This window comes from Dermochelys coriacea, chromosome 12, assembly GCF_009764565.3.
Source record: "Dermochelys coriacea isolate rDerCor1 chromosome 12, rDerCor1.pri.v4, whole genome shotgun sequence".
Taxonomy (NCBI): domain Eukaryota; kingdom Metazoa; phylum Chordata; order Testudines; family Dermochelyidae; genus Dermochelys; species Dermochelys coriacea.
This window is the reverse complement of record NC_050079.1, coordinates 266,810-285,836: the sequence shown is the minus strand read 5'-3', so window position 1 is coordinate 285,836 and position 19,027 is coordinate 266,810. Positions and strand designations below refer to the sequence as shown.

Here is a 19,027-nt window from a genome sequence, read left to right as displayed (position 1 = left end):
CTCAATGGTAGCAGATGACAGAACGAGGAGTAATGGTCTCAAGTTGCAATGGGGGAGGTTTAGATTGGATATTAGGAAAAACTTTTTCACTAAGAGGGTGGTGAAACACTGGAATGCGTTACCTAGGGAGGTGGTAGAATCTCCTTCCTTAGAGGTTTTTAAGGTCAGGCTTGACAAAGCCCTGGCTAGGATGATTTAACTGGGACTTGGTCCTGCTTTGAGCAGGGGGTTGGACTAGATGACCTTCTGGGGTCCCTTCCAACCCTGATATTCTATGATTCTATGAGGGGCATGGGCGTGGCTGGCATAACAAGGGGGCTGCGGGTCGGGATTGAGGGGCATCAGCGGGGCTGACATAAGGGGGCTGCGGGTCGGGATTGAGGGGCATTGGCGTGGCTGGCATAACAAGGGGGCTGCGGGTCGGGATTGAGGGGCGGTGGCGGGGCTGACATAACAAGGGGGCTGAGGGTCAGGATTGAGGGGCATCGGCGGGGCTGGCATAACAAGGGGGCTGAGGGTCAGGATTGAGGGGCATCGGCAGGGCTGGCATAACAAGGGGGCTGCGGGTCGGGATTGAGGGACATCGGCAGAGTTGATATAACAAGGGGGCTGCGAGTTGGGATTGAGGGGCATCGGTATGGCTGGCATAACAAGGGGGCTGCGGGTCGGGATTGAGGGGCATCGGCAGAGTTGATATAACAAGGGGGCTGCGAGTCGGGATTGAGGGGCATCGGCAAGTCTAGGTGTGTGTTCAGCTCGCTCAGGCCCTGGCTGCCCTGTGCCTGGCCCAGCCAGCTCTGTGTGTCACTGGCTCCCTGCCACATGAAGCCTGCTCTGCCATTTCTTGATTTCATGCCCGAGAGCAGGGACAAGGAATGACTGTCCATCATCCTGTGCCATGGAGATTGAGAGGGCCTCATGCCCATTTGCATGAGGCCAGCGGGCAGCAGCACAGACCAGTACCCTAGAGAAATGGGGCTGAGGGAGGCAGCCTGCCCAGATGAGGCTGTTGAAGCTCCACATGAGGTGGGGGGTTGGGCCCGAGCCCAAGGACCTGATCCTTCATAATCCACAAGCTCTTACCCTGGGGCAAATGGCTCCAGAAGTGTTTGACCCCTCACCAGGCGCAGGGGTGGGGCTCAGGTCCTGGTTGTACTGGGGAGCTCAATCTGGTAGTGCCAGAGATAACACTGGTGCCGTTGCCCCTACCAGGCTAAGACACAAGATCAGGGATGCTGCAACAGCCGGGCAGTGCCCTATAAACTGTGACCACTGGGCAATGAACTGAGACCCTGTTATTGATCCATGTCAGTCACAGTGTGGCTTTCACCTGTGAACCCTTTACAAACATTCACCAGAAAAGTGCCACAGACCAACCACAGGACAAGGACCTCCAGGTGGAGGAGACCAAGACAAAGGCTGAGGGGAGAGGCAGAGCTGGAACTAGATTGCGGGTCTCAGCTCCCAACCCTGCATTCAGACCAGGAGAGCCCCCGACCCCTATGGCTCCCAGAGTGCTTCGTGCCATTCTTCCAGGGTGTGTCTAGGGGCAGCCCTGCAGTGGGGCCATGCTGGGAGTGCTGGTCTGATGAGTTGCTCTGTGTCACTGGAAACAAAGCAGCAAGGAGTTCCCAGCATACTCCACCCTGCACCTGAAATTCCATCTCTTGCCCTCTGGGATTTTGAATGGGCATACCATCCCCTTCCCAGTGTGAGTACAGGGGAGAGGGGTCTGCACAAGGGTCCTGTTCCTCCTCTGGTGTCAGTACAGTGGGTCCCCCCAGTGGTAGTACAGGGGGCAGGGTCTACATGGGGAATCTCCCTCAGCGTCAGTAGCAAGGATACACTCATGGGGCTGTGTTGTCTCATGCTGTATGAATTTCTGAGCCATGTGCTGTGATGGGAGCCCTGTGGAATTCCCCATCCTGTTCCCCCAAGGGCTGCAGGGCCATGGGCAGCAGACTGTCCCCTGAGTGCAGGAGAGCTCTCCCAGACAGGCAGCAGACAGACCCACCGTGATCCCTGGGCAGGGACAGAACTCACCCTGCTCTCAGCCAAACTCTCCCTAGGGATCTCATGGGGGCATGACAAGGAGCAAGTAGATGGGGAAATCTATCCCCACCCCCATGCGAGCTCAGGGGCAGAGCCCTGCCCTCCCGCTCTCACAGCTCAGACCCAGGCAAACAGGGGCTTGGCCTTTCCTTGGCGAAGGCGCTGCAAAGCCCAGACACTGGGGACCCGCTGCCAAGTCCAGCCTGGAAAATGGGCTGCAGAGGCCAGAGCAGGGCAGGGACTTGGCTAAGCCACCCAGCAACTTCCTGCCCTCGGGCCTGTGCTCAGACCCCAGCACACACGGCCCCTTGTGCTGCTCCCAGGCTGCTGAGGCCAGAGACGCTGGACAGGGCCTGGAGGAAGCCTGCTCTCAACTCCAGGGGGACGCAGCAGCAGCCTTGTTTTCAGATCGGGGACAGATGAGATCTCACAAGGCCCCAGCTTGCCCAGTGAGTCAATGGGCCAGATCCCTGCTGTTGTCAAAGGGCCGCAGCTCCACTGGAGTTGATGGGGCCAGATCACCACTGGTGTCAATCAGCCATGCCTCCAATGGAGGCAATGGGGCCAGATGCCCGCTGGTGTTGTTGGGCCATGGCTTCTTTGGAGTCATTGGGGCCAGATCTCCATTGGTGTCAATGGGCCATAGCTCTGTTGGAGTCGATGGGGCCAGATCTCTGCTGGTGTCTATGGGCTGTGGCTCCAATGGAGTTGATGGGGCCAGATCCCCAACAATCCAAAGGGCTGCTGTACCCATCTGCCAAGGGGTAAATTATGTGGGACAGAGAGAAAAGGTTGTGAGCACATTGTAGGCAGTGGGTTGATCAAACATAGTTTAAAGATTGCGTGAATGTAGGAGGGAGCATTTAAACACACACACACACACACACCCCATCCAGCCTGACACACAGTGCTTTTGTGTATGTGTTTATTGGTTTACAAACACCAACTGTCTCATTCACACACACACTTACCAATAGACTGAGCATCCAGCTCCCATTTCCAAATACGTTGCCAAATGCATATGCCTACAGGGAGAGCTACCATCGCTCTCGGGATACCAGCCACGAAGTGTTTGTCTGGTCTAGGAGGTTTCACTCAGGCTCAGGTGAGCAGAGCTAGCTAAGCCCAACCTAAACCCTCTCCTTGATGTAGATGACAGAGTAACATCTTTAGCTTGATTTTAGTTGGTCATGTCCTAGCGCAGGCAGTAGCCCAGCTGTAGCTCAACCAGCTGAATCAGGCGACAAGGTGTCTCAACTCAGAAACAGGTTCAGTGGAGGCCAAGTTTGGCTAAGACAGGAAAGCTGAGCCTGATCTAAGCTCCACCACATCTGGACAAAGCCACTGGGAGCAGAACGGTGCTTGCTGCACGTGTGATGCGAAGGGGCTCTCCAGCACAGCACCAGTGTGACACCAGACAACTAGCCAATGTTTGAAGGGCAGCCTGGGCCTCCCCATTCCAGGGCCATGGCACATGTTCCCGTTTGCACCACAATTACAAGCTGGGGCAGAGGACCAAACTGCACCACAGTTGAATTCTGATTTGCCTTTTTCTTTTGGGCTCCCAAATGCTGCCAATGCATTGGGCATGTCTTTTGATCCCAGCCCTGTGTGATGCTTGGCAGAGGGCAGATGAGTGTACAGAGCATGTCTGGTAACAGAGACTGCAAGGCCCTGAGGGACGCAATGACCCTGGCATGATTATATTGTGTTATTTTGACAAATAAAATATGTAGAATTTTCAAATATTGTGTGCAGAATTTTTTATTTTTTGGCACAAATTCCCCCAGGAGTATTCTAATGTATTTATAAAATGTATCCTTGTTACCCTTTATGGCCCTAGTTCAATCTTGTTTTGTGACTTGGCCTTTCTAATTTTGTCCCTACATTCTTGTGTTGTTTACACACACACACACACACACACACACACACACACACACACACACTTTCATAATTTGATGTACTTTCCACATTTTGTATGATTCCTTTTTAAGTTTCAAATTGTTAAAGATCTCCTGGTTAAGCGAAGGTGGTCTCTTGCCATACTTGCTATATTTTCTATGCATTGGGATAGTTTGATCTTGTGACATTAATAATGTCTCTTTTAGAAACTGCCAACTCTCCTGAACCATTTTCCCCCTTAGACCTGCTTCCCACAGTATCTAATGACCAGCCTCTGAGTTTGCTAAAGTATTCCTTCTTGAAGTCCATTGTCTTTTTTTCTGCAATTTTCCCTCCTATCATTTTTTAGAATCATGAACTCATCATTTCACTTTTACTCAAGCTTCAAATTCTAAACCAGTTTCTCCCTATTTGTCAGAATCAAATCTAGAGCAATGTCTTCCCTAGAAGCTTTCTCTATCTTCTGTAATAAAAAGTTATCTAGAATGCCCTTGTTCCAAAAACTTGTTGGATAATCTGTGCCCTGCTGTGTTATTTTCCCAAGAAATGTCTGGGCAATTGAAATCCCCCATTGCCACCAAGTGATGTGCTTTGGATTGCTTTGTTACTTATTTAAAAACAAGCCCCATCCACCTCTTCTTCCTGGCTAGGTGGTCTATAATAAACCCCTACCAAGGCGAAGAAAATGCTGCAAACAACCTTAAAGGTTATAAGAACATAAGAACGCCTATACTGGGTCAGACCAAATGACCATCCAGCCCAGTATCTTGTCTTCTGACAGTGGCCAATGCTGGGTGCTTCAGAGGGAATGAACAGAACAAGTAATCATCAAGTGATCCATCTCATGTCGCCCATTCCCAGCTTCTGGAAAGAAGAGGCTAGGGACACCATTATTAGCCAGGATGGGTAAGGAGCCATTAATGGACTTAACCTCCATGAATTTATCTAATTCTTTTTTAAGCCCCATTACAGTCTTGACCTTCACACCATCCTCTGGCAAGGAGTTCCACAGGTTGACTGCATGTTATGCAAAGAAATACTTCCTTTTGTTTGTTTTAAACCTGCTGCCTATGTCACTATGTCACACGCCACTATTTAGGAATAAAAAACTGTATTTAAAAAGGGAAAAAATGGCCAGACCTAGTTCAGGCATTTATGATGCTAGTCTCCCATGCGGATTCTCCAATGACTGATAAGGGCTGAGTTTTTACTGAAGCTTTTCCCGCACTCAGAGCACATGTAGGGTGTTTCTCCTGTGTGGATTCTCTGATGTCTCATAAGATTTGAGTGCTGATTGAAGCTTTTCCCACACTTAGCGCAGGCATAGGATGTCTTCCCTATGTGGATTTGCTGATGTGTGATAAGGTTGGAATGTCGATTGAAGCTTTTCCTGCACTCACAACACCTGTAAGGTCTCGCTCCAGTGTGGATTCTCTGATGTCTAACAAGGTGCAAACTCTTACTAAAACTCTTTCCGCACTCAGAACACATGTAGGGCAACTCTCCTGGGTGGATTCGCCAATGGGTGACAAGGGCTGAGCTCACATTGAAACCTTTTCTGCATTCATGGCATGTGTAGGATGTCTCGTCTGTGTGGATTCTCTGATGCGTGATAAGGTTTGATCTCTGATTAAAGCTTTTCCCGCACTCAGAGCATGTGTAGGGGGTCTCCCCGGTGTGGATCCTCTGATGCATTATAAGGTTGGAGTTCCGATTAAAGCTTTTCCCACACTTACTGCATGTGTAGGGTCTCTCCCCTGTATGGATTCGCTGATGTGTGATGAGGTCGGAACTCTGACTGAAGCATTTCCCACACTCAGTGCATGCATAGGGTCTCTTGCTGATGTGGCTTCTCTGATGTTTAACGAGGACTGAACGACTACTGAAGATTTTCCCACACTCAGTGCATGTGTTGCTTCTCTTTCCCATGGGGATTCTCTGCTGGGCTGTGATTTCCTTGAGGTCCTTAGTAGTGCCCTGACCATTAATTGATTTATCCACTTTCTCCTCTGGCTTGTTTCCCTGCTGTGTCTCAGGCTGGTGCTGATTCCCACAGACTTTCTCCTGCTCTAAACTGCTGGACACATACCCTTTGGATCTTTGCGATAACGCCAGATGTGGTTCCACTTGCTCAGCATCTTCCTGCTGGGGATCCTGCTCTACATTCTCACTCATCATCACAACACCTTCTGGGATAGAGAGAGAAACTTCAGAAAATGAACATGGAGAGAACAAACCACAGTAATATCTGATGGAGCAGGGGGAAAAATCAGGAACTGAATTCCCCAAAACTCTTCCCCATTCGAGAGAGAGAGGAGGGAATCAATTCTGCCTCCACATCCCATCCAAAGACTCAGGACAAAGGGAGGTCAGGTGTTAGTCAAGATGGGTAGAGAGCCAGGAGAGATGTCTCCCATGAGGATGCCATAGCTGCTGGGAGTAATCCAGAATTTGGAGAGCTCACAAGGTCTTTGTAAGGAATCCCAAATGTTTCCTTTATTCATGCACAGTTTTTGAGTTGGTTTAACTGATTCCTCACCTTGGCAGGCACCCCTCAGCATCTTTCTTTCCTCACAGTCCTGGATATACAGGACCTGTGGGTCTTCCCCTTCATTCCAGCTTGGAGATCCCATCAGGTTTGGAAACCGGGAACCCTGCTCCAGGGAAAGAAAATAAGCAAGATGAATTGAATTTTTGGGATACTTGAAGAACATTCCATGATTTTAACCCCTGCTGTTTCTTAAGCAGTAACATACTGAGTCCAGCTTCTTTGCATCAAAGTAACAGAATAGTTATTATTATTATTATTAATCATGTTCATTGCAGTAATGCCTAAGGGCTAACCAAGAATGGGGCACCATTGCAGTATGCACGGTACAAACACAAAGTAATAGAAATTGCTATCTAAATAGACAAGGCAGTCACAGGGTGTGGCCAGCAGTAGAACACACCAGCAGAGTGAAAAATGTGACGGCAAAATGACTGCTCAGAAGCGTACAGTAGAACCTCAGAGTTACAAACACCAGAGTTACGAACTGACCAGTCAGTCAACCACACACCTCATTTGGAACTGGAAGTTCACAATCAGGCAGCAGCAGAGACAAAAAAAAAGTGTAAATAGAGATCAATGATGTGTTAACCATAAACTACTAAAAAAGTAAAGGGAAAGCAGCATTTTTCTTCTGCAAATAAAGTTTCAAAATTGTATTAAGTCAATGTTCAGTTGTTAACTTTTGAAAGAACAACCATAATGTTTTGTTCAGAGTTATGAACATTTAAGAATTACGAACAACCTCCATTCTCAAGAGTTCGTAACTCGGATGTTCTACCATATCGGCAAACTTAAAACAGATAAAACGAAGAAACAGAAGTGTTTTAAAGGGCCAATTTCACAAAGCTGAAAACAATTATGAGCCAAATCCTCTGGCACGAAAAATTTGATGAGAAAAATGTCAATGATAAGTTGGAATTATTTAAGAATATCTTACTAGAAGCCCCAAAAGCCACTATTGTGCAATCGGGAATAAAGGCCATACTGGCTAAAAAACCCAATCTGGTTTAGAGGGGAAATGAAGGCAGCTATAAATAAATAATAAACATAACAAAAGGAAGAAAGCTAAAGTTGATCATAATGAATAAAGAAAAAGAGTACTTGTGGCACCTTAGAGACTAACAAATTTATTTGAGCATAAGCTTTCGTGAGCTACAGCTCACTTCATCGGATGCATTCAGTCAATATAATGACTATAATGAATATAAATCCGAAGTTAGGAATGTTAGGGGGAAGCAAAGGGACACAACAAGAAATCCACGACAGTTAAGGACAATAAGAAGTAGTTTTTAATTAATATTAGGAACAAAATGAAACCTGGTCCATGACTAGATGGAAATGGTAGAATTACCAGTAATAATGCAGAAAAGGCAGATGTGTTCAACAAATATTTCGGGTCTATTTTTGGGGAGAGCAAACAGGTAGTGTTGGCACATCCCACAATGATGATGGAGACTATGACACTTTTCCCATTCCAATATTTAATCTCAAGATTGTTAAATCGCAGCTACTGAAATCCAACACTTTAAAATCAGCACGTTTTGATAACCTGCATCCAAGAGTTTTAAAGGAGCCGGAGGAGAAGCTTGCTTTCCCATTAACGTTGCTTTTCAAAAGGTCTTGGAATACTTGGCAAATTCCAGAAGACTGGAAGAAAACTGATATTTTGCCAATAATTGAAAAGTGTAAAAGGGATGCCCTGGTAATTATGGGCCAATTAGTCTGACATTGATAACGGGCAAGATAATGGAGTAGCTGTTACTGAATTGATTAATAAAGAATTAAAGGAATGTAATGTAATTAATACCAATCAATGCAGAGTTAAGGAAAATAGATCTTTTCAATTATATATTTTTTTCAGTGAGATTAGAAGTTTGGTTGATAAAGGAAATATTGTTGATGTAATATATTTAAACTTCTACGATCGGCCATACTGGGTCAGACCAAAGGTCCATCTAGCCCAGTGTGGTGGAAAATTAATGTTAGGTGAGAAAAATTAAACATGAAGCGGTTATGCCAACCGAACCAAAGTCAGGCCAATAAAGGTTGCTGGGAAAGTCTCTGAACGAGATAAGAAGAATTAAAGAATACTTGTTTAAGTTGCAGGGAGTGAGAAAAGGGGAAGCCTGCATTCCTGCATTTTCGTACCAGATGTTCTGAGAACGGTTTGTTTAGATAAGAAGACACACTGTCTCCACTCCCTGTTTCTGTTCTATGTCTGTTTTTAACTCCTCATCTCCTGTTTGCAAAAAGAAAAGGAGTACTTGTGGCACCTTAGAGACTAACAAATTTATTAGAGCATAAGCTTTCGTGAGCTACAGCTCACACCCATACTGATAAGAAGGTTGGTAAGGCATTACGACTTGCTAAAAGCTATATACAATGTGGGGTAGGTATGCATGCATAATAGAGAAAGAGAACTTTAACATGGGGGGAGTGGGCTGCTTAATGAATAATCTGTGACGTGATGGAACTGTCTATAAAGACCTACTAGTTTTACCTAAGAGGTAGCTGGTTCTCCTTGGAGACGGGCCGCTTTCTATTGTTGTGTGCACTCCTCAATAAAGAGCTTGTGTTTGGACCTTGCTGGTGTTGCCTGTCTCTTTGCGGTTAGACAATGAACCGTGCCGTCTGGGGTTCGAGTCCTCGACATTAACCACGCGTTGTATTTGAAATCAGAAATGCCTGAGGATCCTTTATTCAAGTATACATATACAGGGAGAGTCAGCCATAGCTGCTCTGTGTAAGCAGAAAATACATGAGTTTATATAGCTGAAAACCACAATTTGTTAAGCACACTTCCTTTAACAGCATTTTCCTTATTTGGCATATAGTACAGGCTCTAACAGTAGCTTTCCTTATTTGGGATATAGCAAAACAAGCTTTTCCTGTTATTGACAGGTTGTTCTTTGCAGTTAGAGAGTCTTTCCTAATTTCTAACTGTTAGGGTTACATTTCCTAAGTTGTTCTGTTGCAACTGCCCCACAATGGAATTTTCCTCAGCTTTACATATACAATTAGCCTGACCAAAGTTTTAGGCCTATTTGGGAAGTTTAGGCCTACTGGATTTTTTCCACACCAGTATCCTGTCTTCCAACAATGGCAAGTGCCAGATGCTTCAGAAGGAATGAACAGAACAGGGAATCATCATGTGATCTGTAAGGCATTTGACTTGATAAAAGTGCATTTTGATTGAACTATTAGAACAACAGAAAATTAACATGGCCCACGTTAAATGGATTGAAAACTAGCTGCCTGATACTATCTAACAAATTTATCAATGACCTGGAAGAGAAATTCAAATCATCACTGATCAAGTTTACAGACGACACAAAAATTGGGAGAGAGAGCAACAAGTGTCTGTAGGTTCAGACTCCAGCACTGGGGGTATGGAAAGTTTTCCCAGCCTGGATCAGGTGGGTTCCACAAATAAGGGAAATTCCACTCCCAATGTCCATGAATCTGTTCCTTGCAACTAGGCCCCAGATTATACTAGTTCTACCTGGTTTTTCATACTCTTTCATACACAGGGGTGGCCAACCTGTGGCTTTGGAGCCACATGCGGCTTCTTGTCTAGGCACAGACTCCAGGGCTAGAGCTACAGGCGCCAACTTTCCAATGTGCCGGGGGGGTGCTCACTGCTCAACCCCTGGCTCTGCCACAGGCTCTAACCCCACACCACCCCTTCCTGCCCCCTTGCCTGAGCCGGCCGTGCCCTTGCTCCTCCCCCTCCTCCCCCGAGCCTCCTGCACGCCACGAAACAGCTTATCCGGAGGCACTAATCGGCAGGGCTGCCGGTGGGCAGGAGGCACTGGGAGCGGGGGAGGGGAGCTAATGGGGGGCTACTGATGTATTACTGTGGCTCTTTGGCAATATACATTGGTAAATTCTGGCTCCTTCTCATGCTCAGGTTGGCCACCCCTGCTCTGTACCCTTCCTAAGTCCATGTGGTGCATTTCCTGCCCCCTCCAAAAACTCCCACCCTGCCCATCTCTCTCCAGCCAGAACCCACCATAAATTTCTTGATAATCCCTTACCTGAGCTGGCTTTGTTGCAGATTTTTCCCCCTAGGAGGATGGGACAATCTGTAGCAAAATGTGGATGGTTTTTTGCAGTGAGTCAAAGTGAAAAGGGCAATTGGAAAGATTTCAAAAGGAGCTTTTGTCTATTTCACACCCCAATTCTCCCCAGGTTTTTTTCTGCAAACAGATGTTCTAGGTTCTGATACATTAGGAAATCCATAAGGTATGTCTACACCACAGTTAAAAAACCCATGGCTGGCCCATACCAGCTGACACAGGCTTGTGGGGCTCTGGCTAAGGGGCTAGTTAATTGTAATGTAGATGTTCAGGCTTGGCCTGGAGTCCAGGTTCTAGAACCCTGCAAATTGGGAGTGGCCCAGAATTTAGGGTGTGAACCCAAATGTCTACACCCCAATTAAACAGCCACTTGACCCAAGCTCCACAATCCTGAGTCACCTGGCAGGGGGCAGCCATGGGTGTCTAACTGCAGTGTAGACATACCCTTAGTAAGCTGACTTGCCACAGATTGAGCTATGCATGGATCACAAACACCCTTTTAGGGCAGGGACTTTTCATTTCCTGGTAGACTGGAGCAGTCATTTGCTTTGGGCCCCTAATTACAGGGATTTCTAATTGCCAAAGAAATCAGTACCCCATAAACCAAGGATGAGGACTCCCGCTCCGACCAGAAACAACTAAAACATGCTGATATAGGCTAGTCAGGCCTTCAGGGGGCCAAAATAGAATCATTAGAGTTCTGAGGATGCAAAATAAGCACAGGCCAACCACAGGGATTTAACTGAAATGTAGGCAGCCACGTAGGCACCGACTCCATGGGTGCTCCAGGGCTGGAACACCCATGGAAATAAATAGTAAATGCTCAGCACCCACCAGCTACCCACCAATTAGCTGTTCAGCGGCCCCTGCTGATCAGCTGTTTGGCAGCGGACAGGGAGGTGGTGCTGGGGAGGGGGCAGAGCAGGGAGAGGTGGAGTGAAGCAGGGGACTTGGGGGAAGGGGCAGAACAGGGGCCAGGCCTCAGGAAGGAGCGCCAACCCAGAAAAATGAAAGTTGGCACCTGTGGCTATACCCTTAGTGACTTTACTACAGTACAGACCAGTCCCTCCCACCCTGCAAGTCATGGTTAAACCCTGCCAGTGATGGAGTCTCTGAACCTGAACTCTGAACGTGGGTGCGTAGAAGAAGGGGCAAGGCCAGACAGAGCTGGAGAGGAAGGGGCAGGGGCAGAGCCTCATCAGTCGTGCTGGGACGCTGCCCAGTGCAAAGCAGTGCCTGCCTGGGAGAGCAGCTGGTGGTGGGTAAGTTTGTATCCCAAAGAACTGATAGAGCCAAACAAGGAGCAAAGAAACGTTTCTCAGGTCTCAGTTTCTATTCCTCACTCTCGTTGACCCCTTCTCTGATAATGAGCAACGGTAAGAGAAGAAGGAGGTTAGAACGTGCTAGGTGGTGGCTAGGTTTTGATGACAAATTTAAAACTATCACAGCGCCCTCTAGTGTGATGCTGACACTATCAGGTTTCAGAGTGTTAGTCTGTATTCGCAAAAAGAAAAAGGAGTACTTGTGGCACCTTAGAGACTAACAAATTTATTAGAGCATAAGCTTTCATGAGCAGCTCACGAAAGCTTATGCTCTAATAAATTTGTTAGTCTCTAAGGTGCCACAAGTACTCCTTTTCTTTTTGCTGACACTATCAGATTCTCACTTTTTTATTGACACTTCATTAATAAATGTCTCCCTGAAGTACGTTGCCTTGATTATTTCAATGGCTGCTACACTGATACCTGCTGCCCCTTCCGACTGGTTAATTGCGCAATTTCAAACCTGCACCTAAAATTACCCCCTTCCTGGGAACAAGATTCAAAATTACACAAGGAAACCTCATTGGATTTCAAGTGCAAAAAAGGCAGGGAGGCGAGGGGACAGCACAGGGGTCTCTCAGCTCCTCCTTTGTCACAGGGAGTAAGTCTAGTGGGTTAGAGCAGGGGGGGCTGGGAGCCAGGACTCCTGGGTTATATTCCTGGCTATGGGAGGGAGTGAGGCCTAGTGGGTTAGAGTATGGGGGGGCTGGGAGTCAAAGAGAAAACACCTCACTTTTCAGCATCAATGCACATTCAAGAAGCACATGGCTTCTCATTTCTTAGGTTCTGGTGCCATTGTGTGGCTATTTCATTTCACTTCTTATTGTTAAAGTTTTGGGAACTTTGTGCAGAAACATTATTTCCTTGGGAGAATCCAAGGAGTGGAAGTTGATATAATCCTCTCTCTCTATGTATATAAAGGATTAAAATATTCCCCAGACAGCTCAGTCCCAACCATCCTCCTTGCTCCTGCAGTGAATCTCAGTTCTGTCACACAGCCCCAAGAACTGCTGAGTTCATGCTTTGGGCCTGATGTGAAGTAAATGTAGGGGTGACTCTGCCTGCCTAGACTTTTCAGTAGAAAAATTCAGACACAACACTATGCCTGGTGCAGGAGATACAGATGTGGTGTTTGATTGTTTTTCTCATTTTAAATGTACTTGATCATTTCCGTGGCAAAAATATTTGTACAAGACTACGAAAAAAGGAAGAAACCATGAAAACAGCCATGGGAGACAGGGGGTTTCTGAGAGCCAGGATAGAGATGGAGATTTTCATGAAACAGGGAGAGGCTAAAGTAGGTCCTTTAACTGGAGCAAAGGGGGAGGTTTTTTGTGCAGTTTCATTTTAACCAGCCCCACATCCTGTAGTCCCTACCAGTGGTGAGCTGGAGCTGGTTCGCTAGAACCGGTTGTTAAATTTAGAAGCCGTTTTAGAACCGGTTGTTCTGCACGGGACAACCGGTTTTAAAAGGGCTTCTAAATTTAACCAGCCCAAAGTGGCACCTTAGGCGCCGACTCCATGGGTGCTCCAGCCCTGGAGCACCCACGGGGAAAATTTGGTGGGTGCAGAGCACCCACCGGCAGCTCCCCGCCCCACCCCCGGCCCCAGCTCACCTCCACCTCCTCCCCTGAACACGCCACCCCCCTCTGTTTCTCCGCCTCTCCCTGGCTTCCCATGAATCAGCTGTTCATGCGGGAAGCTGGGGCGGGCTGAGAAGCAGGTGGCAGCTTTGCGCTCAGGCCAGGGAGGCGGAGGTGAGCTGGGGTGGGGGGACACGAGGAGGGCCGCCCGCGCTGCAGCAGGTAACACGGGGTGGGGGGGCAGCGCAGGGGAATCGCTCCCCGCCCCATCTCACCTCCGCTACCCTTGGCCTGAGTGTGAAGCCGCCGCCTGCTTCTCAGCCCTCCCCGGCTTCCCACTGAACAGCTGATTCGCGGGGAGCCGGGGGATGGAGAAGCAGAGCAGGGCAGTGGGTTCAGGGGCGGAGGCGGAGGTGAGCTGGGGCCAGGCACGGCGCTGCCGATGGGGGCTCTGCACCCACCAAATTTTCTGCGTGGATGCTCCAGCCCCAGAGCACCCAGGGAGTCGGCACCTAAAAAGGCCACTTTTGATGTGATCAGTGGGGGAAGCGGCTGCTCCCCCTGCTCCCTCCTTAGCTACACTCCCCCATACCAAGGAGCCAGAGAGACCTGCCAGATGCTTCCTGGGAGCTGCCCCAGGTAAGCACCACCGGGACTCCCCACCTCGCCCCCCGGCAGGTCCCTCTGGCTCTTAGGGGTGCGGTGGGCACCCACTACGGTGGCCCACGAGACCTTCCTGCTCAGTTCTGGGGGGTAGTCAGGGGACAGGGAAGGGGATGGATGGGGAAGGGGTCCCAGGGTGGGGGCGTCAAGGAACATGGGGGGTTGGATGGGACAAGAGTCCCAGGGTGTGGGAGTGGGCAACGACCTCCTCGTGGGGTGAGGAGGGAACCAGTTGTTAAAATTTGGCAGCTCACCATGGTCCTTACTGCCCCCCCAACATGTGACCTAGAGCCTCCCCACTGGCAAAGCCACCTGTGACAGCCCCAGTGGTCTGGCCCTCCTCCTTACTGCAGAGCCCCCCAGCACTCCCTCTCCTAGCTGGATCCCCTGGCAGCCAGAGCTCTCAGCAGAACTGCCTTGGTTGCTCTCCTGGGTGTCTGTTCAAAGACAGCTACTGGCTTCTCCTGAGAATGCAGCTGGGAAATGACTCGCTCTTCTCTAGAGTCTCTCCTGTGGCTCTGAGAAGTAGGATGGGGCCTATATGATAAAGTCCCTGCAACATTCCCCTTTCATCCCAACCCTGGTATGTCACCAGTAGCCCGCTATCCCCTGGCAGCAGGAAAGGATGTTCCCCACAATCCAAGAGACCCCAGCCTGGGACTAAAGTCAGCTTCAGGCTTCTCCTCTCTCCCTTCTTGGAATCAAGTTCATGTTTTTACCAAGAGTTAAAGCAGCCCCAACCCCTCCTCCCCCCCCCCCCGTCTGGATCCATATGACAAGCTCCCAATGTCTCCATGGAATAGAATTTGGTAAATCCCAGATGACTGCAGTTAAATTGGTTCTCAGCCTGAAGTCCTTTGCTCTTAATTCTGAGGCTATTGTCCCGCCATTTCCCACCTCTCTTTCACACCGAAGCACAATTTTCTTTGCATAGACACAGGAACAGCAAGATCTTTCTCTGTCCCTTGTGCAAAGCAGGATGTCAAATTCCATCGAAACTTTCTCTTCTGCAATGGAAACAATGGACAAGCAGAGGGCCATCGGCACATCCAGCCCTGGCAGTGAAAGGTTTTCCTCCCCTCTTTCTTTATGCTGCTACAGTTATTTCATGGAATGTCTGGGATGGGAAAAAAGGCTGAGTTCACTACAGGCTGAGGGAAAAAAGGACCCTGAAAATCTCAGGGCCGCAGGGAAAATGCAACCCCTGCTACCAGGAAAACTGCAGTGCTGGAGATCTGGATGGGAAAGGGACTGTCTGAATTGTCAAGGTGGGGAATGAATTACAATCTGTAACTAGATCCACCTCATTAACCACCGACACAAGCTAATCATGCTGTAGATAGAAGGGAAATGGGAATAATTCTTTGCATACTGCCATGGAAACAGTGATCCAATTGCACCACAGTGAATGTGCTCTGGAAAGCTGGACTTTACAGGCAGGTGGAAATAGTAGATCCTAGAAACACTTGGAGCTCCCCCCACCACTTCTGCCATCAGGTCAGGTGTTGAGCTGCTCACAGCACCCCCTTCCACCATTACCTTCCAGCAGCGGATTGCAGCACTCCTCCCCCCCCCACCAAATGCAGGGGAGAGGGCTGATTGTATCTCTGCACCCTGAGTCCAGGGCACGCACTCTCTCCCCCACACATAGAATCTGGCCCTGCTGCAAGTGACCCCTATGAACCATCAACCTCGAGGAGAGCACGATTGGCCCTCAGAGAGGGGAATGGGCTTCCCCTGAAGCTTGTAGGTCACTGAATGCTCTGGGATCAGGGGGGTCTGAGCATTACAGTCAGCAAACAAGTGCTGGCTAGGGATGTAGCTCAGTGGTAGAATACATGCTTTGCATGTATGAAGCCCTGGCTTTAATCCCCAGAGACTCCTTTTACTGTGCTGTATTGCTCATGCCCAGCTGGGATGTGGCCCATCAGTCTCCTTGCACGAGCAGTGAGGGTCAAGTGCCAATCGCATGGAAGGTCTATGGGGGTTTCTGCTCCTAAATCACCTGGGTGCTTTTAAGATTCCCATCCACTGTGCTGCTTGATAAGAAGGGAGAATCCTCCAGGATTGGAGGGAAGGGTCCCATCAGCATAGACTGAGGGGTAAGAAAATGGAGGGGCAGTCAGTGCCGAGAGAGGAGAGAAGTCAGTGGTTCACATGTGACAGGGGACACTGTCTCTTTGAGGGGCCAGGAGGTGAGGGCAACTTGTTTGCAATGATGCTGATGATAAATAGAAAAAAGGCTGGAGTCAATGAAACATAAGAGCATAGAAGGGGAAGGAGAAGGGCAGCTCCACAGAGGGCCATGGGTGGTCATAAGAACTACATAAGAACGGCCATACTGGGTCAGATCATAGTCCATCTAGCCCAGTATCCTGTCTGCCGACAGTGGCCAATGCCAGGTACCCCAGAGGGAATGAACAGAACAGGGAATCAAGTGATCCATCCCCTGCCCATTCCCAGCTACTGGCAAACAGACAGGGGCGACCCTAGACTAGCTGCCAGCAACTGGGGCCCTAGGCAAACCATGCAATCAGCGCCCCCCACCCCTAAACCTCAAGGGCAGATCTAGGCTGAGGTTTTTGGTAAACTGGGAAACATTTTGCCCTTTTTTTCCTTTTAATGTTTTTTTAAGCTTTTTTTCTTTTTTAAACAGAGGCTTAATTATTCGGTTTGTCCATCCATCTGTCCAACCAATATCTCCGAGATCAGATAAAATAGAGACACGAAATTTTCAGAATAGATTTGTACATGACAGCTAGTCCAATATTTCAGTCCAATTTCAAATAAAAATGCATAAAAAGTTAATTATAATATTTATTATTACAAATCCAAAGTCATCCATGATGCTACCCTGCTTTAACTCTCATTACCACCACATCCAATATAGAAAGAAATAAGAAAACTCTTCAATGAACTTTAACCTGTATTTACAAAACACTCCGAATAAAAAACACTCTTTTTTGCTCTTAAAACATGACTTTTCTTGCATCTACAGCTCTCACATGCCTCCAGCTACGCAGGGCCGGCTCTAGGCACCAGCAAAACAAGCAGGTGCTCAGGGCGGCACATTTCTAGGGGCGGCATTCCGGCACTGACCAGGCCACCCCTAGAAATGTGCCCCCACCGCCCCAGCTCGCCTCCGCTCCACCTCCGCCTGCTCCCCTGAGCGCGCTGCCACTGCTCCGCTTCTCCCCCCTCCCTCCCAGGCTTGCCGCGCGCCAAACAACTGTTTGGCGCGGCAAACCTGGAAGGGAGGGAGGGAGGGAGGAGAAGCCGAGTGGCAGTGTGCTCGGGGGAGGTGGTGGTGGTGGTGGAGCGGAGGTGAGCTGGGGCGGGGAGCGGTTCCTCTATCCCCCCCATTACTTCTTGTGCTCCCTCCCAGCCCCACTCACCTCCGCTCCGCCTGCTTCCGTGAGAGGGAGGAGCGAACTGGCGGCGTGTTCAGGGGAGCAGGCAGAGCAGAGGTGAGTTAGGGCGGGAGGTTGTGGGGGGGAGCCGCAGGAAGCAATGGGGGAGGGGGAAATGTGACACGCCTGGGGAGGAGGCGGGGCCAGGGATTTGGGGAAGGGGTGGAGTAGGGGTGGAGCCAGGGGGGCACAAAAAAAAGGCAGGGGCAGCCAAAAATGTTTTTTGCTTGGGGCGGCAAAAATCCTAGACCTGGCCCTGCAGTTATTGGAACTAGCCCCAACAGCTGCAGCAGTAACTAGGACCGGGGGTGGTCTGAGCCTAAGCCTAAAAGCTGCTCCCTCCAAGAAAAGTCAGGTCCTGGATGAGCAGCAAACACTGAAGGTGGATTTCTTTCAGGCTCTGGGTAGAGTGCGCCTTGCACTGCTGCAGGAGAGCGCACTCAAGGAGCAAACATGCCAAACATTCTACACACCCTGCCTCAGAAAGGAAATCCAAGTTAGCAAATTCACTTAAAGATGGAGGCAGAGACACAGCTCACACTACCATCAGTAGTGACTGCAGCTATCTACAGGTACGTCTTCGCTACCCGCCGGATCAGGGGGTAGCCTGTACTCCACCTCGGCAGGAGGAGTAAGCGGAGTCGACAGGGGAGCTGCTGTGGTCGACTCGCCGCCATGAGGACGGCCAGGTAACTTGAACTAAGACACTTCAACTTCAGCTACGCGAATAGCGTAGCGGAAGTTGCATATCTTAGTTGGAAACCCCCCTGTCCCCCTGCTAGTGTAGACCAGGCCTAAGAGTGACAACAACCTTTCATAAGAGCACAAAGTCCTTTTCCCTCCAGATTGCAAGGCCAGTGGGGATGTCAGGAAACTGTGCCTACAGTGCTAAGCACTAAAGGGCCCTTCCTCAGAAAGGCCCACCTACTGAAGAGAAAGAATAACATCAGGGAGGACTCTCAAGAGATGCCTATTGAAAGTCCTGGTGCATGCACCATAGTAAAAGACTCCCTGCCTGACCAGGGATTTAAACCCTGGACACTCAGATTAAAAGCCTGTTGTTCTACCAACTGAGCTAGCCAGGCTCACAAAGACACCAAGTTGGTGCAGAAGAGAAGCACAGGGGCAGAGATTTTAACCCTCCCCCCTCCCTTGCAACCTCCAATATGCAGAAATATAAGATTGGAAGGGCCCTCAAGAGGTCATCTAATCCAGCCCCCTGCACTCATGGCAGACTAAGCATTAGATCATTCCTGACAGGTGTTTGTCTAACCTGCTCTTAAAAATCTACCATTATGAAGATTCCACAAACTCCCTGGGCAATTTATTCCAGTGCTTAACTACCCTGACAGTTAGAAAGTTTTTCCTAGTATCCAACCTTTTGCTGCAATTTAAGCCCATTGCTTCTTGTCCTATCGTCAGAGGCTAAGAAGAGTAAATTTTCTCCCTCCTCTTTGTAACAACC

General features: G+C 49.0%; 1 protein-coding gene and 1 non-coding gene across 2 annotated transcripts; both read right to left on the bottom strand.

Annotated features, from left to right (window-relative positions):
* Positions 1-5,115: 5,115 nt before the first annotated feature.
* Positions 5,116-6,129, bottom strand: LOC119841306 (zinc finger protein 239-like). The gene has a single exon (XM_038368643.2). The coding sequence runs from the start codon at positions 6,127-6,129 to the stop codon at positions 5,116-5,118; it is 1,014 nt and encodes a 337-aa protein (XP_038224571.2).
* A 12,445-nt stretch (positions 6,130-18,574) lies between these two features.
* On the bottom strand, positions 18,575-18,647 carry TRNAK-UUU. Its single transcript has one exon. It is a non-coding gene; the product is annotated as a tRNA-Lys (tRNA).
* Positions 18,648-19,027: the final 380 nt, after the last annotated feature.